We start from the raw sequence: 17,281 nt of genomic DNA on the forward strand, positions 1-17,281 counted from the left end.
CCAAATTTAGAAAAGTCGATTTTTGATGGTTTTATTACATTGTTCGCTTCCTGATAGGTTGAAATGTCGTACATGATCTTATATTATCACATACATCATGAAATACAAGTTTTCCAACAAATTTCAGAATGTTCGAGATTTGACCTTTGAAGGTCACAAATGTCAAATTTTAAAAGTTGTTGGAATCGAACCGAATTTTCGGTATTGTGTAGCTAACTAACCTCATAACTGATTATGCATTATTTTCTATCTCATTTCGAGGTCAGTAACCTTCGTTTTGACATTTCCAGGCCAGCACCACACACAATTACGTCCAGCTGGCTCTTAAAGGCCTGCGCACGCAGCGCATTGGGGCCCTTTGTAAATAGGCATGTACACCGCATGTCGGGGGCCGACACCTGCGACCTGGGCCCCCGACCCCCCAGTCCAGGCCTGTTTCGGTTATAGTCCGTCCTTTGTCATTGAATTCCGCTCGCTCGTGAACCATCGTCGTCTCCTGACTTGTCTAAATTTACTTCCAACTACTCTATTTATTCCGTCCATCATAGTCAGAAGTAGATGCTTGTAAAAGTACTCACCATGCCGGATGATGTCATGGCATTCCATACTTGCATGCATCTTTCTGCTGAAGAAGACTGTTCTAGCTTTTCTAACTCTTCCAGTCTGTATCCAAAAAAAGAGACAACAGAACTTTATACATGACGAACATCCTGTGAAGCCAAGTAATGAAAGAACATTGTTTCTGTTTCAGATTTGGTGACGAGATCAAATCGCTGAAACCTGTGTAAGTGAAACTTCTATGATCGATCCTTTTGCAAGTGAAATTGTAACGAATTGACGAAATGCTCGTTATGCTTTGACTGGTCATCTTACTGGTTTTCATATACAAGATTAATTGTGACGAAGTAGATTGCAAAGAGTAAGATTTTGTGAAGGAAGGGTGGAGGGAGTGTAGTTACCGATGAAGGAAGCTTCGGGATTAAAAAAAAAAAAAACCCACCGTTTAGAGGCCATTTTTTCCTCGCAAAGTGGGGATTGGCCTTTTCGGGGACCGTGGTAGTTGTTGTTTTTTTGGTCCCCTTTTTGAAGCAATGTTTTACGGCCGGATGCCCTTCCTGACGCCAACCCTTTTTGCCGCCTTCAACGACAAACAAGGAATTACCAGTGAACTGGTACTCAATTAGCCGACCTCGGAAGGATGACAGGCTGAGTCCCCCTGGCATTAATTCGGCGATCGACCGAGATTCGAACCCAGGATCCTATAAATAAATATACAGGATAAATTATATATACAGGATAATACAGGAACCCAGGATAAATAAATATATAAAAAATACAAGGACTGAGGACTTAAGAGTAGTTGGATGAGTTGGAATCACAAATTCTGCAACATCATGCATGCACTACTGTATATGATCTGACACAACAAATCTAGTCTGAACTTGCTCGAAATATTTTTTGAGATATCACGGGATGGGGGGTGGGGAGGGGATTGGTAGAGGTATAAAACACATGGACACTGCGAGGACTTCAAGGCAAAAAGTGGATCTGCGGTGAAATTAACGGGGGTAGAAAAGATCAAGGTTTTGAATGGGGGAAGATAAGAGATTGTGCTGAACAACTGTTTTAAAGACCTGGAGGGAGGAGTGGGATTGAAGAGAGTGAGGGAGTTTGTTCCAGAGGCGGGAGAAAAGAGGTGTGAAGGAGTGAAGATGAGCAGAGAGTCTTGATTTTGGCAATTTCACCATAAGAGTGTTGCTGGCAGATCTTGTGCGACCTGTAGGAATATTTGGGGTACAGAGCACAGATAGAGCTGGAGGAGCTAGGCCGGATAGGAGTCGGTAGAAGACAGAAAGACCACCTACCTGCCTGCGGTGAGTGAGTGAAAGGCCCTCGGAGTTAGCTTCATCGCGGGAGATTCCAATGATTCTGAAAGCGTTGGTTTCATCAGCGTGAAGACGAGCTAGGTGTGAGGCAGGAGCACCAGCCCAGAGGGGAGAGCAGTATTCCATTGAGCTGCGGATGAAAGCCTTGTATGTGGTGAGGAGCTCAGGTGTGCCAAGGAAGGACCTCACACGACGGAGGATGCCCAGTCGGCGACTGGCTTTGGAGGCCAGCTTGGAAATGTGGTTTTCCCAGGAAAGATCATGGCAGATAGTGAGACCCAAAGCTTGAGTGACAGAACTTATTGGAGAGGATTGCTGAGAAAGTAGATGTGAGGGTTGTCCAGACGGTCTTTTCGGAGAGACATAGTGATAGTGTGAGATTTGTCAGGATTGAAAGTCATGTTCCACTTGCTTGACCAGTCTGTGATTTTGTCCAGGTCTGCAGAGAGTGAGGAGGCTGCAGACTGCCGATCTGAGGGATGAGGTATGAAGCAGCAGAGAGTGCAGTTATCAGGAAAGAGATAGGATTTTCCAGAGAGTCAGAGAGATCATTGATGAAGACCAGAAAAAAAGCACAGCGCCCAGAACACTTGGGGAACTCCAGCCTTACAGGGAAGGGGAGATGAGAGAAATCCATTCAGGGCCACACGTTGACTACGACCAGAGAGGAAGTCCGCAAGCCATGCGTGGAGATTTCCATGGATACCATAGGAGGAGAGTTTGGTGAGCAGAGCGGAGGTGCCAGACCATATCGAAGGCACGTGATATGTCAAGGGAGTCAGCTCTAATTTCCTGTTTGACATTGAGGACCTCCATCCAATGTCCAGAGTAGAGTGACCTGGTCTAAATCCAAATTGATGATCAGAGATCAAGCCATTGGAGAAGAGGAAGGATTTGATATCCGAAGCAATGATGGATTTCATGACTTTGCTGTTAATTGGGAGCAGGCTGATTGTTCTGTAATTGCCAGGATGTGTTTTTGCACCTTTTTGTGTAAAGTGGTAATGTTGGCTGATTGCCAAGCTGATGGTAGATGACCTTGAGCAAAAGAGAGGGCGAAGAGAGCAGAGAGGGTGAGATAGAGCGGCAGAGCAGGATTTTAGGACCCGTGGGCTGATGCCGTCTGGTCCAGTTGCAGAATCAGAGTCGAGGTTTGACAAAAACTTCTCCACCTTGTCAGGAGAGAAGGACACAGAGTCCAGGTCTCCTTGCCCCATTTATGTATGACACTGGGGCTTTAAAATGTTTCCTCGGAATAATGTCCTTTTCGCACTGCGATACTGTGACCCTTCAAGGTTTTGTTAATTACCTCCGCCACCAAAGGTGGATGGAGATTAAGTTTTCACCTCTGTCTGTTTGTCAGTTTTTCTGTCCGTTTGTCTGTGAACAAAATATCTCAAAAAGTTGTGGACGGATTCGGTCGAGATTTGGCAGAGATGTAGCATATGTGACAAGGACGAAATGATTAGATTTTGGTGAAGATCTGGATTAGGATCCGGCTACTAGAATTTAAAAGTGATTCTTCACCATTGGGAGATTGGAACAAAAAGGATACATAGCAGGATATCTCAAAAAGTTGTGGACGGATTTGGACGAAACTTGGTGGACCGGTTGTGTGTGTGACAAGGAAGAATCGGTTCAATTTTGGTGAAGATCCGGATCTGGCTCGTAGAATATTTAAAGTGATTCTTCACCATTGAGTGATATGTCCAACCAGGTGGAGGTATATGCTCCCTACTGAGTGCCGTTCTAGTTGTTCATGTGAGTGTCTATTCATTACCATGTAGGAAGACAAAAGAGGCAGTTATGCCATTGCTGATGTGTTTGCGTTTGTTCCTTCCCTTCCACCTACTTTGCACATGCTCATGGCCAATTGGCAGCTGGACCTCGAACCGAATGGTGTAACCTCAATAAACCTCCGTGTGAGAACCGAACCTCTTCATTTATTATTGGCGTTAGGGTTTTGTAATACCACGTGAGATTTTAAAACAAATCATGTCACAGTGTAAAGGGGATTTGTATTAGTACAGAAAGTGGTCGGATTTTCTTTACGACAAAAAAATTAACAAATTAGAGCATAACTAAGGAGCGAAATTGAAGATTTTAATAACTATTTATGGAGTTATGGCAAAATTGTACACTTTTTGATCGAAGCATAAAATCATGTCCGAAATTTTAAGAAATCAGTAATTATTATAACTGAGTGTATTTGTTTATCTATATCCAAGAAAGGCTGACATTCCTCCTCCATATTTACACAAGAAAATACAAAAAGGGAATTAATTAGTTGGCAGTCTGAGGAAATTCCCAAGAGATATTTTTTTACTTCTTTTAGATGGTATTTGAACAACAAAACGTATATATAGAGCAATACATGTGGTATATGTGGATAGTACATGTGGATGTTTTGTCAAGTTGCAAAATGCTTCAGCTTTGTTCCCATTTGTCATTTCATTGTTGTGATTGCAAACAAACAGAATTGGGAGAAACAGCGTGAATAAAGTACAGACTTGGCATTTAATATGGAATTTTTTTTTGTGGGGGTGAACTTACTTTTCAAGATGTCTTAGAACCAAAAGTTCATTGGAATTATGTTGAAATTATTCTAGATTTTGTTAATGTGACCTTTAAAAGAAACAAAAACCACATTTGACATTTCGAAACAATAAATTGATCCTTGAAAGTGATGTAAACTGATATCGAACTCAATTCATGGACAGTACTGTGTTAAACTTCTGTACGTTTTCCAGAAGTATCTCTTTATTTTGCACATTCGCCAAAAATTTTTTTAACAAAAACAAAAGTTAAATTACGACTGGGATTACGGACAGTAAAATTACAGTTCAGTACTTCGTGTAACCCCCACGAGCATTCAGGAGAGCACGTACACGTTGAGGCATGCTGTTCACGAGATTTGCCAAGGTTTGGACAGGAATCGCTTGCCATGCAGTGACAATAGCCTGCTGCAATTCACGCACAGAGGTCGGCTGCTGGTCCAAGTGGTCGATTTGACGCGTTAATTCTGCCCACAAGTTCTCTATCGGATTCGTATCCGGGGACATGGCAGGCCACTCCATATGCTCTACACCACGGTCAGCAAGAAAGTGTTGGATCATGCGAGCACGATGAGGCCGTGCATTGTCATCTTGGAAGACAAAGTTTCCTCGAAAGGCTGCACGAGCAAATGGAAGCAATGTTTCTTCCAGAATGGCCCTGTACTTGAACTGGTTCAGGTTTCCATTCAGAACAACCAGGTCAGTTTTTCCCCCTGCATGAAAAGCAGCCCAAACGGTCACCCCACCACCTCCAGCTTGGACTCTTGGCACTATACAATCTTTGTTGTAGGCTTCATGCACTTGCCTGCGCACTCGGACACGGCCATCTTGACGATAGACCAGAAATCTAGACTCGTCACTGAAGATCACGTGATTCCAGTGTCCTGGCTGCCATTGACGGCGCTCTCTGGCCCACTGCAATTGGCGCTGGCGGTGTTGTCTGGTCAGGCGTGGCTTTCTCAGGGAATGCCTGGCACGATAGCCTCTTTGAACCAGTCGTTTGTTGACTAGCCTTCTGGATACAGGCACATTTGTCAGTTGCTGCCACTCAGCCCTAAGCCGATTAGCTGACTTGGTACGGCCATTGCAGACTAACCGGTGCAGCTGGCGATCATCTCTCCTTGTGGTTCTGCGTGGACGTCCTGGCCTCGGTATTGGAGTAGGGACACCCCTCTGAGCATTTCGTTTCAGGATCTTTGACACCTGACCTTGAGTGATGCCATACTGCTGAGCAATAGCACGCTGTTTCATGCCAGAATTTCGTAAAGCCACCACTCCATGACAAACAGCATTGTCGAGTTGACGGACCATCTCCAGAGGAAGCGGCAATAACTTTTGGAGACGTGCAGCAGTTGTTTTCCACTAATACAGAACGCAACAACCCTTGTATACCCGACTGTGAAGCCAATCATCAAATGCACCTGTCCGCACATTTTGCCACGCCACCTGTGATATAATCCTGTTGTTGACTTCTTGCTGCGACAGACAATCAGTGACATGGTTCTTTTAACAAATAAATCACCAAAGTGTAAAAGAAACTCACCCGATTGATATACTGAGTTAAGAAAGTAAACCCAAGTCAAGAAAAAAAAAAATTCCATATTAAATGCCAAGTCTGTATTAGCGCTGCTTTTACTTGTTCTTATACTTATACTTATACTGTTCTTATACTCTTCTTCTTCTTCAAAACATGATAGGAGAAACTTAGCTACTGATGAGATTGGCAAAAGAACATCAACATAACGATCTGCTGATCTCGTTTTTCTCTGTGTTCTAGCCACAATCATCCCCTTGATTATGTTTTTCTGAATCCATCATGAAATGTCCAAATGTTTTATTTCGGGTGCAGAATGTTTTCTGGATCGATTTTGATAAACACTGCTGCTGCTGCTTTATTAGTATGGATATCACTTTGACATTGTGTATTCTGCAAAAAAAAATCACTGCCGTGTTTTTTATTACCTCCAAAAACACAAAGGAGAAAAAAACAACTAAACACTTCATCCGTCAAACATGGAAAAATAGCACAATTTAATAATTTATTGATTGCTTGAGGGGCATCTACAGTACATACTATGTGAGTCGAATTACAAGTTTGCTGTGAAATCAAGATATAAGCCTCAGTTGTTTTTCCTTTTTATTCCTGTAGGTTCAACATGGACGAATTTACAGCAGCTAAACCAAAGTAGGTGAAGGTTATTTTGGCGCATCACTAATTTTATTAAGAGTGACATTAATTTCATTTTGTGTTTAAGGGAATGTTTCATTCATTTTGAGTTTTTCTCTTTCTAACAACAATGTTGATGAATCAAATATCTCTCGTGTAACTTATAAACACATTTAGAGCCCACAAGTTTAAAATGCTGCTTACCAAAGTTAAAAAAACAAACCCTTCACTGTGCTGTTGTAATCCAAACTGTGGGTTGTCATCTCATGGGTGGAAATGGCTATCCAAGTCTGTCTTGTTTTTCCTGGCAGTCGAATGGATGTTCTTACACTGACTCCTTGGATGGCTCCCATTGTGTGGGATGGCACGTTTGATCCCGCTGTTGTTCACGCCCTTCACTCTCCGGACAATCTCACCATAGTCCTCGCTGTGTTCGTCGTCGGAGAGTAAGATTACCAGTGCACCCGAAAGTAGCACTCGGTTGTTATCTTATTTTATATAAATATAATATGCTTATGAGGGTACCAAGCCTTATAGGCAGGTGCCCTATTGATTTTATTCTCTTTGTTATTAGTGTACCAAGCCTAAGCAGCCTGGTAACCATTTCTTTTTCCGGGTTCCAAGCATTCCATGCTGGGAAAGTTATGGTTTTTATTCACATTATTTTCTTTCACGCTTTACATTCATTTTCTCGGCAAACGTTGGTCCGATTGCAACAAATGTTTCACCATTCTATATGTCGACTCACGTAGGTTTTTTTTAGTGATAGTTATGATGTCAGAGGTGTTGGGCTAGCGTGTTGGGCTAGCGTAGAGGTGTTGGGCTAGCCTGGTGTTGGGCTAGCGGTTAGGGTGCCAGCTTGGGATCCTAGGATCCTGGGTTCGAATCCCCGCCGATCGCTGAATTAACGCCAGGGGGGTTGACTCAGCCTGTCATACCTTCCGAGGTCGGCTAATTGAGTACCAGTTCACTGGTAATTCCCTGTGTGTCGTAAAAAAGGCGACAAACAGGGTTGGCGGCAGGAAGGGCAACCGGCTGTAAAACATTGCTTCAAAAAGGGGACCAAAAAACAACAACAACCACGGTCCCCGAAAAAGGCCAACCCCCGCTTTGCGGGGAAAAATGGCCTCTAAACGGTGGTTATGATGTCAGAGGTCACATGGTACGGTGCCATCTTGGAAAAAATGAAAAACTTTGGACCTCTATATTTCCAAAACTACCCCCATGGAAAAAATTGAAACATGGCTCATTGTCAAGTACTCTGAATGGGGAATACGTGTTGTTAACCACGACGTCATTGGTGCCTTCATTATGACGTCATAATTCGACAAGCACAATGCTTAATCTGATCAGTTCGAAATTTCTTGAGCATGATCTATGCAACAATTATATTGGAGAATGTAAATTTATGACATCATAGGTCACGTGGTTCGGCTGCCATGTTGGATTGAAAACTAAAACGTTTAAAATCTTCTTCTCCAGAACGGCTGACCAAATCAATGCAAAACTTCATGCACATGATCTTTTCGACTTGGGGAATATAGGCTGGAAATTTTAACCTCATAGGTCACATGGTCTGACAGGTATGATTTTTTTGAAGGCAACCTTTAAAAATCCTCTTCTCCAGAACAGCCGGATCAATCGAGTGGAAACCTCACACACATGTTCCCCAAATCTTGGGGATACCAGAGTTCACAAATAAATCATAGGTCACATGGTCTGGCAGCCATGCTAGATCAAAGGAAAATACATAAATATTGCCCTGAAACCACCAAAGCTATTCAAGTCAAACTTTGCAAGTATGATCTAGTTGTCAAGGGGAAAACATGTTAAAATTTTCAACGTGATCGGTCGCACGGTCTGGCAGGCAGAATATTTTAAAGCATTTTAAGAAGAAGAGCACATCATTGGTGACGTAGATGATCAAAGCAGGGTTGTATCAAAGCTGGGCAGCTGGGAACCTGGTCATAATGGCCCATTGTAGGTAGCCTGTCTGGTTCTTTTCGTTTTTCTGTCTTTCTGATGATTTTCTCTTAAACTACTCGACCAGGGACCATAAAAGCCAGATCATTTTCAAGGTCTTTGTCTGAGGAGTTCCGGTTGTATATTACTTTTTCTTTTTTCATTGTGAATGACCTTTTGTGGTTATTTTTTTTCACCTTTTTTTTGTGTACATGATCGAGGCTCGTGAAAGAGCGAACATTTATCACACAAAAAAAATCAAACAGCCACATAAAACAAATATAATAAGGGGAGCGGTAGAAAAGATGGGGAGAGGAGGGGAAGCACACAAACACAGCATTTGAGAGCAGGGACATCTGGAGATCTGTGGGAGGGAGAGGGCTTGGGGGGAGGAGGCGTGGGAAGGTGGGGGGGGGGGGGGGGTGGGAGAAGTGTAAAACACAAGAACACTGCAAGGACTTCCAGGAAAATAGTTGTTATTTCTAAAAAGTGGATCTGGGGTGAAATTAGTGGGGGTAGAAAAGATCAAGGTTTTGGATGGGGGAAGATAAGAGATGGTGGTGAACAGCTGTTTTAAAGACCTGGAGGGAGGAGTGGGATTGAAGGGAGTGGGGGAGTTTGTTCCAGAGGCGGGAGAAAAGAGGAATAAGGACTAAAAGTGAGCAGAGAGTCCCCTCACTCTCTGCAGACCTGGACAAAATCACAGACTGGTCAAACAAGTGGAACATGTCTTTCAAGCCTGACAAATCTCACGCTCACGATGTCTCTCCGAAAAGACCATCTGGACAACCCTCCCATCTACTTTGTCAACAATCCTCTCCAAGACGTTCTGTCACTCAAGCTTTTGGGTCTCACTATCTGCCATGATCTTTCCTGGGAAAACTACATTTCCAATCTGGCCTCCAAAGCTAGTCGCTGACTGGGCATCCTTCGTCGTGTGAAGTCCTTCCTTAGCACACCTGATCTCCTCACCACATAAAAAGCTTTCATCCACAGTTTGATGGAATACTGCACTCCCCTCTGGCCTGGTAATGCTGCCTCACATCTAGCTCGGCTTCACGCTCTAGAAACCAAAGCTTTCAGAATCATTGGAATCTCCCGCGATGAAGCTGCTTCTGAGGGCTTTTCACTCGCTCACGGCAGGCAGGTTGGTGGTCTTTCTGTCTTCTACCAACTCTTCTCCAGTCTAGCTCCCCCAGCTCTGTCTGTGCTTTGTCACCCAAATATTCCTACAGGTCGCACAATATCTGCCTGCAACCCTCTTAAGGTTAAACTGCCAAAATCAAGACTCCCTATTCACCCCCACTCTTTCATTCCTCTTTTCTCCCGCCTCTGGAACAAACTCCCTCACTCTCTTCAATCCCACTCCTCCCTCCAGGTCTTTAAAACAGCTGTTCACCACCATCTTTTATCTTCCCCCATCCAAAACCTTGATCTTTTCTACCCCCATTAATTCACCCCAGATTCCCCTTTTTGAAATCCAGACCTCTTCCCTGGAAGTCAAAGCAGTGTCCATTTGATGTATGCCTTTCCCAACCCCACCCTCCACCCTTCCTCTGCCCCCTCCCCCAAACCCTCTCCCTCCCACAGATCTCCCAATGTCCCTGTTCACTACCGTTGCTGTGCTTGTGTGCTTCCCTCTCCCCATTTGTCTCCCGCTCCCTTTATTATCTGGTTTATATATTATCCGTTTATGTTTTTTGTGATTAATGTTAGCTCTTACACGAGCCTCGATCTTACATACAAAAAATAATAATATTAAGCTGTATGCGCTCCACCAAGTGCCATTCTAGTTACCCTGCGCTCACGAAGCGAAGAGCTGGGTTAAGCATTCAGGTGTGTACGTGTGCCGTGTGCCGTACGTGTCTGCATTTTAAAAATTCATTTTCTCGGTAACTCTTGGTCCGATTGACACGATTGTTTACCCGAGAAGTGCCTCCGCCCTTAGAATTTTTTTATTCATAATTATGACGCCATAGGTCACGTGGTGTGGACGCCATCTTTGAAAAACCTTATACCTCTATATCTCCCAAACTGCTCGATTGAAAAAATTGAAACATAGCTCATTGTCAAGTACTCACCATGGGGAATAAGATATGTTGATGGTGATGTCATCGGCGCCTTAATTATGACGTCATAATTCGACAAGTACAACGCTTGATCTGATCAGTATGAATAAAACAAAAATTCCTCTGCAACTGTTAGGCCGATGGATACGAAATTTTCAGAATATGTGCGGCTCCTCCTGTATAATTTTTTAATGATAATTATAACGTCATAGGTCATGTGGTACAGATGCCATCTTGGGAAAAATCGAAAAAAGTTGCACCTCTATATCTCTGAAACTGCTCCATGGAAAAAATTGAAACATGGCTCATTGTCAAGTACTCCCCTTGAGGAATAAGATATGTTGATGATGATGTCATCGGTGCCTTCGTTATGACGTCATAATTCGACAAGTACAACACTTATCTGATCATTGTGAATTTTTTTTCTCACCAACTGTTGGTCTGATGGGCACAAAATTTTCACCATAGGAACGCCTCCTCATGTAGAATATTTTAATGATAATCATGACGTCATAGGTCATGTGGTACAGGCGCCATCTTGGAAAAACTGAAAAATGTTGCACCTCTATATCTCCCAAACCGCTGCATGGAAAAAATTGAAACATGGCTCATTGTAAGGAACTCCATATGGGAAATAGATGTTGTTAATGATGACATCATTTTTGCCATAATTATGATGTCATAATTCGACAGGGACAATGCTTAGTCTGATTAGTTTGATAGGTATTGAGCGTGATCTATGCAACAATTATATTAGAGAATATAAATTTAATGAGTCATCGCTCACGTGGTCTGGCAGCCATATTGGATCAAAGAAAAAAATGTTCAAAAACAGAAGAGTTGGCTCACAATAAGTTGACTGCGCAGGGTAAGTATTCTATGAATACCATCGAGTTTGTCGTGTTTTCGATGTTTTTTTTTTCTACATCTTAAAAAAATGGAGATGATGATGCATGTCTGTGACACAAATTAAAATTTGAGTTGTCTGCCTCATGGGACAGACATTTGGATTGCAAAATCTTGATTAATGCTACTTTTCTTAAATACCTGCAGCTATTGGTCATTTCTGCTGCCGTTTATGGAAAATGCTGGGAAGTACTTCATGCCCGGCTATAACGTGACTTTTGTGGTGCTGACGGATCGTGTGGGTGAGAAAGCACCAAATGTGACCCTCGGTGGCGCTGGGCGTACAGTGAAAATGATGAAGGCGGAGAAGTTTAATAAATGGAGCGAAAATGCTCTCCATCGTATGCCACGGCTGCTGCAGATACTTGACGACAATGAGTTGGACTTTAAGCCAGATTATTTCTTCACCATCGATGTCGATATGCTATTCAAGGTGTGTGGCACTACTCATGATACATCCTCGAGTTACTTTACATAAATATATTTTACTTAGTACTTTTGGGCTTGAATGCATCCAATCCTGGCTTATCTGAAAATGTAGGCAGAGTTGGACCCACACCTCCATGACACTCGATTACAACAAACACTCCCGTTCTCACGTATTAGTCGTAAAGGTGCTGCATTTAGCAGCAAGCTGTCCTTGGTGAAGAGGTTGATAAACAATACAGACAGAGTGGCAGACAATAATGATACAGCACGGTGTGGGTTGATGTCTCTACAATGATGACCGATACAATAAGCGAAGAAAATATGATGTTATAGGATTGCTGAATCAAAGCAGCTGAACAACTTGGACCGCAATTCAACATCTAATCTGATTTTTTTAAAAGGAGAGTAGATGTTTGCTGAAGTAGTTTGCAGAGGAAAGAATATGCCACATAAATGTCCTATTTCCTTCCAATCAATACTTCAAGACAGGAATTTCGAAATTGGTTACAATTCCAACACACAATAATCCTGTCTTTTTTGAAAAGTAATGTGGGATGTTCAATGTATTGAAGAGAGGTCAGCCAGTTTATTTACAAAATTGAGGCATAGTCTGTTATTTAAGCTGCAGCCCACAAATTGCCAAGAGATGACACCTTTTATTCAGAATTCAGCATTTCAACAAACTGCAGCTAAATTGAGATGTTTGCCTTTTCATTTGATTTTTGTGTACATTCTGTCACCACCATAGTTATTTTCTTTGAATGCTTTTATTTGAGACTAATCTCATTTATAGCCCCACAATTTACCCTTCCCAAATCATTATCTATATCCCTCGTTTGAATATCCATATAATTAATATCCCGTTTGAATATCCCAGATTTTAAGAGTGCCTTCTCCCAACTGCTGTTTTCAGATCTCCCCACAGGTGTTCAATGGGATTTAGATCTGGACTCATTGCTGGCCACTTCAGAACAGTCCAGCATTTTGTCTTGAACCATTCCTGGGTGCTTTTTGAAGTGTGTTTGGGGTCATTGTCCTGCTGCAAGACCCATGACCTTCGATGGAGACCCAGCTTTCTGACACTGGGTTGAACATTGCGCTCCAAAATGCCTTGGTAATCTTCTGATTTCATGATGCCATGCACACATTCAAGGCACAAAGTGCCAGAGGCAGCACAGCAACCCCAAAACATCACTGAACCTCCTCCATGTTTGACTGTAGAGAAGGTGTTCTTCTCTTTGAAGGCTTCATTTTGTTTTCTGTAAACATAGAGATGATGTGCTTTACCAAAAAGCTCTAATTTGGTCTCATCTGTCCACAGGACAATCTCCTAGAAGGATTTTGGCTTGTTCAGGTGTGTTTTGGAAAACTCCAGTCAGGCTTTTTATGTCTCTCTCTCTCTCTCAGCAGTGGGGTCTTCCTGGGTCTCCTACCATAGAACTCCCTTTCATCGAGTTGGCGCCGGATGGTATGAGTTGAAACTGTCGTACCTTGTGTCTGAAGGTCGGCTTGAATCTGTTTGGCAATTGATCGAGGTCCTTTCTCCACCATTCGAACAATCATTCGAACAATTTTCTGTAATCTTCGATCAAGTTTTCTCTTGCGGTCACGTCCAAGGCGGTTGGCTACAGTCCCATGGGCCTTAAACTTCCTGATAACATTGCGTACGGTGGACAAAGTAACACCAAGGTCTCTGGAGATGGACTTGTAGCCTTGAGATTGTCCATGCTTGGCTGCAATCTCGTGTCTGACCTCCTCAGACAATTCTCTGGTTTTCTTTCTTTTCTCCATGCTCATTGAGGTGCACACAGTGACACAAAACTGCACAGTGACTCCTTTTCTCTATTCAAACTGGTTGAACGAGTGATTTTTATATTGCAGGCACCACAGGTGAGCTCAAATCCAATCTAAAGGCGAATCACCTGCTTAAAATCGAAGTATTTCGAACAACTTTTAAAAGGTGCCAATAATATTGTCCGGGCCATTTTAGGATGTCTGTGTGGAATACGCTGCGATTTAGTAATTATTTCAGATTTTTTTGTTTTGTTCCACTGCAAACCAAAGAAATACTGTACATATGTGGATACCAAAATATTTTTTTATTTCAACAATTTTCTGGAATAAATGGTGCATTATTTGAAAAAAGTGCAAGGGTGCCAATATTTCTGGCCACGACTGTACCTCAGAGTTACTTCGTCCCCAAGACCAAACCACCATTCTCGGTTTTTATACATATATATACAGTATATATATATATATATATATATATATATATATATATATATATATATATACAGTATATATATATATATATATATATATATATATATATACAGTATATATATATATATATATATATATATATATATACAGTATATATATATATATATATATATATATATATATATATATATATATATATATATATATATATATATATATATATATATATATATATATATATATATATATATATATACAGTATATATATATATATATATATATATATATATATATATATATATATATATATATATATATATATATATATATATACAGTATATATATATATATATATATATATATATATATATAGTGCGTTGCGACGAAGTCGCTGGAGGCATTATGTTTTTGGTTTGTCCGTCCGTGATGATGTAAAGATGATGATGTAAAGATATGATGGAAAGATAAACTACTAGGATCATGGGGTCAAGATGTCAACGGTAATACGTCCTGCTGGGATAAAAAATCATGTTACGACGCTAAATTGTGAACCAGTGATCGGATTTTGACCAAATTTTGTATAAGTATTTATTTTAATGCAAAGATGAACTGATTAGATTTCAGCATCAAGGTCAAAGGTCAAAGGTAGTATACTTGAGACAAGCTGAAGGGATTTTAATCAAACTTGGTACAAATAGTAAAAACCTCCATCAGCGCATCCATCCATGATAGTGAAGGAGCTGGGGCTCCCACGTCGATCGGAAGAATGGACGCGACAAAAAGCTGGAATTCATCCGAGTTGCTTTAATCAAACCAAACACTCAGGCACTCTCAAAAGCCCGTTTATCGGGCAGCAATATATATACATATTATCCCGGAGCGTTTGCCCAGGAAAGGCGAGAGGGGGCGTGGCCCAGCGTCCTGGCTGCGGCCTGGCAAGTTGAGGGCGAGCCTGCCCGGGCATGCCCGGGCATGCCCGGGCGTCCCGACCGAGGCCTGGCAAGTTGAGCGCGGGCCTGCCCGGGCGTCCTGGACGAGCCCGGCATGGTGATCGCTCCGCGTCCTTGATAGGTGCAAGGCGATTGTGAAAACCCAGCGGTAGCCGCTACAATAGATTATTTGTTACTAAAAGGTGAAGGGTCAGAGGTCACATTAAAATTCCTGTTTATGTGATACCATTGGCTATGGGATTTGAACTAAACTAAGAACATGTACCGTGATACATATGTACAGATTAGATATTGAGGCCAAACAGTCTTGAGGTTTTCGGTCAAAGTTGGAGTAAGCAAAGACTTAATGAGGATGGAGGCATAATCGGTCGACGGCCAATTATGTCTAATTTTTTATTTTTTTTCTGCCAATGTTTGAGCTGTATCTCGGAGCCGGTTGGGACTTTCAGAATGAAAATTGCATAAATAAATGGGAATAAAAAGTAAGCGTGGTTGACAATTTTTTGACCTTGACCTAATTTTAAGGTCATTACCTAATTATAGACATTTTAACATTTTTCACCATAACTCTTCTAAGGTTTGTCCGACAGGAACAAAGGTACCCTCTATAGATATCCTGGAGCAAGGTGCATTTACGCTCAATTTGCATCATTCTTCTCTGAGTTTATCATACCCCTCGGTCTGAAAAAAAATAACGACTTTGTCATCGCTCAATTTTGCCAATGCGGATTGTCAGGCCACTTGGCAATCCAAGAGGTTCTTTCATCGTAGTGTAACTGCATTAAAGTTATGCACCTGATGTTTGATGAGTGTCCTTGACCTACTTTTTTCGGATTGTAACATAATTAACAAAAAGCACCTTTTTGATCATAACTTGATTAATTTTGCTCTGATTTTCATGATGTTGCGTTTCATGGATAGATTGGAGATGTGGACATGTTTTCTTAATTTACACTCTATCCCTAGATGATGAAGGTCAGTCATATGTCCATTATTCCATTATTTTTAATTCCATTTGACCAGCATCGATTATTGTGTCTTCCGCTGTTGTTTCACCCTTAATTTTCTTTCTCTGTTCCCTCATACCTCAAAATCCAGGCTGAAGTCGGCCCAGAGATCCTCTCAGATCTTGTGTCGTTCATGCACCCAGGTTACTTTCAAACTTCCCGTTCCCACCTCCCATACGAGCGACGGAAGGCTTCACTTGCCTACCTTTCACAAACACAGGGAACGTTCTACTTCGGTGGTGCACTTTACGGGGGACACCCAGAGTCTGTCATTGCAATGCTCCGTCATTGCTGGGCAAACTTGCAGGATGACGCCTCTCGTGGCATAACCGCCGTCTGGAATGAGGAATCTCATATGAACTACTATTTTGCATTGAAACGTCCACCCACACTTGTGCTGTCCCCCGAGTACTGCTGGGCATCTGATTGGGCCTTACCTTCACAGGTGCACTTTGCACGTGTGTTTTCTGTCGCTAAAAACAACGCAAAACTGCATGGAAAACGCTAACGGTTCTTGAAGTTCATCCATTAATATAAATCATGAATGTAAATAAATCTTGACCTCCTCCTGCCTCACCAAAATCTTCATCAAAATCTTCACCAAAATCCCTTGCTCCCCACTCACCCCTCCTCCTGCTCTCTGATCACTCCTCCTACTGATCCCTGCTCACCCCTCCTCCTGTCCCCTCTCACTCCTGCTCACCCCTCTTCGTGCTCCCTGCTCACTCCTGCTCTCGCTCATCCCTCTTTGTGCTCCATGCTCACTCCTGCTCTCGCTCATCCCTCTTCGTGCTCCCTGCTCACTCCTGCTCTCGCTCATCCCTCTTTGTGCTCCCTGCTCACTCCTGCTCTCGCTCATTCCTCTTCGTGCTCCCTGCTCACTCCTGCTCTCGCTTATCCCTCTTTGTGCTCCCTGCTCACTCCTGCTCTCGCTCATCCCTCTTTGTGCTCCCTGCTCACTCCTGCTCTCGCTCATTCCTCTTCGTGCTCCCTGCTCACTCCTGCTCTCGCTTACCCCTCTTTGTGCTCCCTGCTCACTCCTGCTCTCGCTCACTCCTCTTCGTGCTCCCTGCTCACTCCTCCTACTGATATTCTCTCACCCCTCATCCTGTTCCCCTCTCAGTCTC

The 17,281-nt window shown here is 42.5% G+C and overlaps 1 protein-coding gene across 2 annotated transcripts in view; it reads left to right on the plus strand.

The window, feature by feature from the left end:
* LOC137438777 (globoside alpha-1,3-N-acetylgalactosaminyltransferase 1-like) overlaps window positions 1-16,736 on the plus strand; it is an 85,051-nt gene extending 68,315 nt beyond the window's left edge. For both annotated transcript variants that reach the window (XM_078767233.1, XM_078767232.1), the window contains exons 6-10: window positions 752-784; window positions 6,591-6,626; window positions 6,920-7,054; window positions 11,693-11,978; window positions 16,246-16,736. In XM_078767233.1, coding sequence (XP_078623359.1) covers window positions 752-784; window positions 6,591-6,626; window positions 6,920-7,054; window positions 11,693-11,978; window positions 16,246-16,662 — 907 coding nt within the window. In that variant the 3' untranslated portion in view covers window positions 16,663-16,736. The remainder of the gene's footprint in view (window positions 1-751; window positions 785-6,590; window positions 6,627-6,919; window positions 7,055-11,692; window positions 11,979-16,245) is intronic.
* The last annotated feature ends 545 nt before the right edge of the window (window positions 16,737-17,281 follow it).

Source organism: Myxine glutinosa, chromosome 13 (genome assembly GCF_964187855.1).
Source record: "Myxine glutinosa chromosome 13, kmMyxGlut1.1, whole genome shotgun sequence".
In the NCBI taxonomy this organism is placed as follows: Eukaryota; Metazoa; Chordata; class Myxini; order Myxiniformes; family Myxinidae; genus Myxine; species Myxine glutinosa.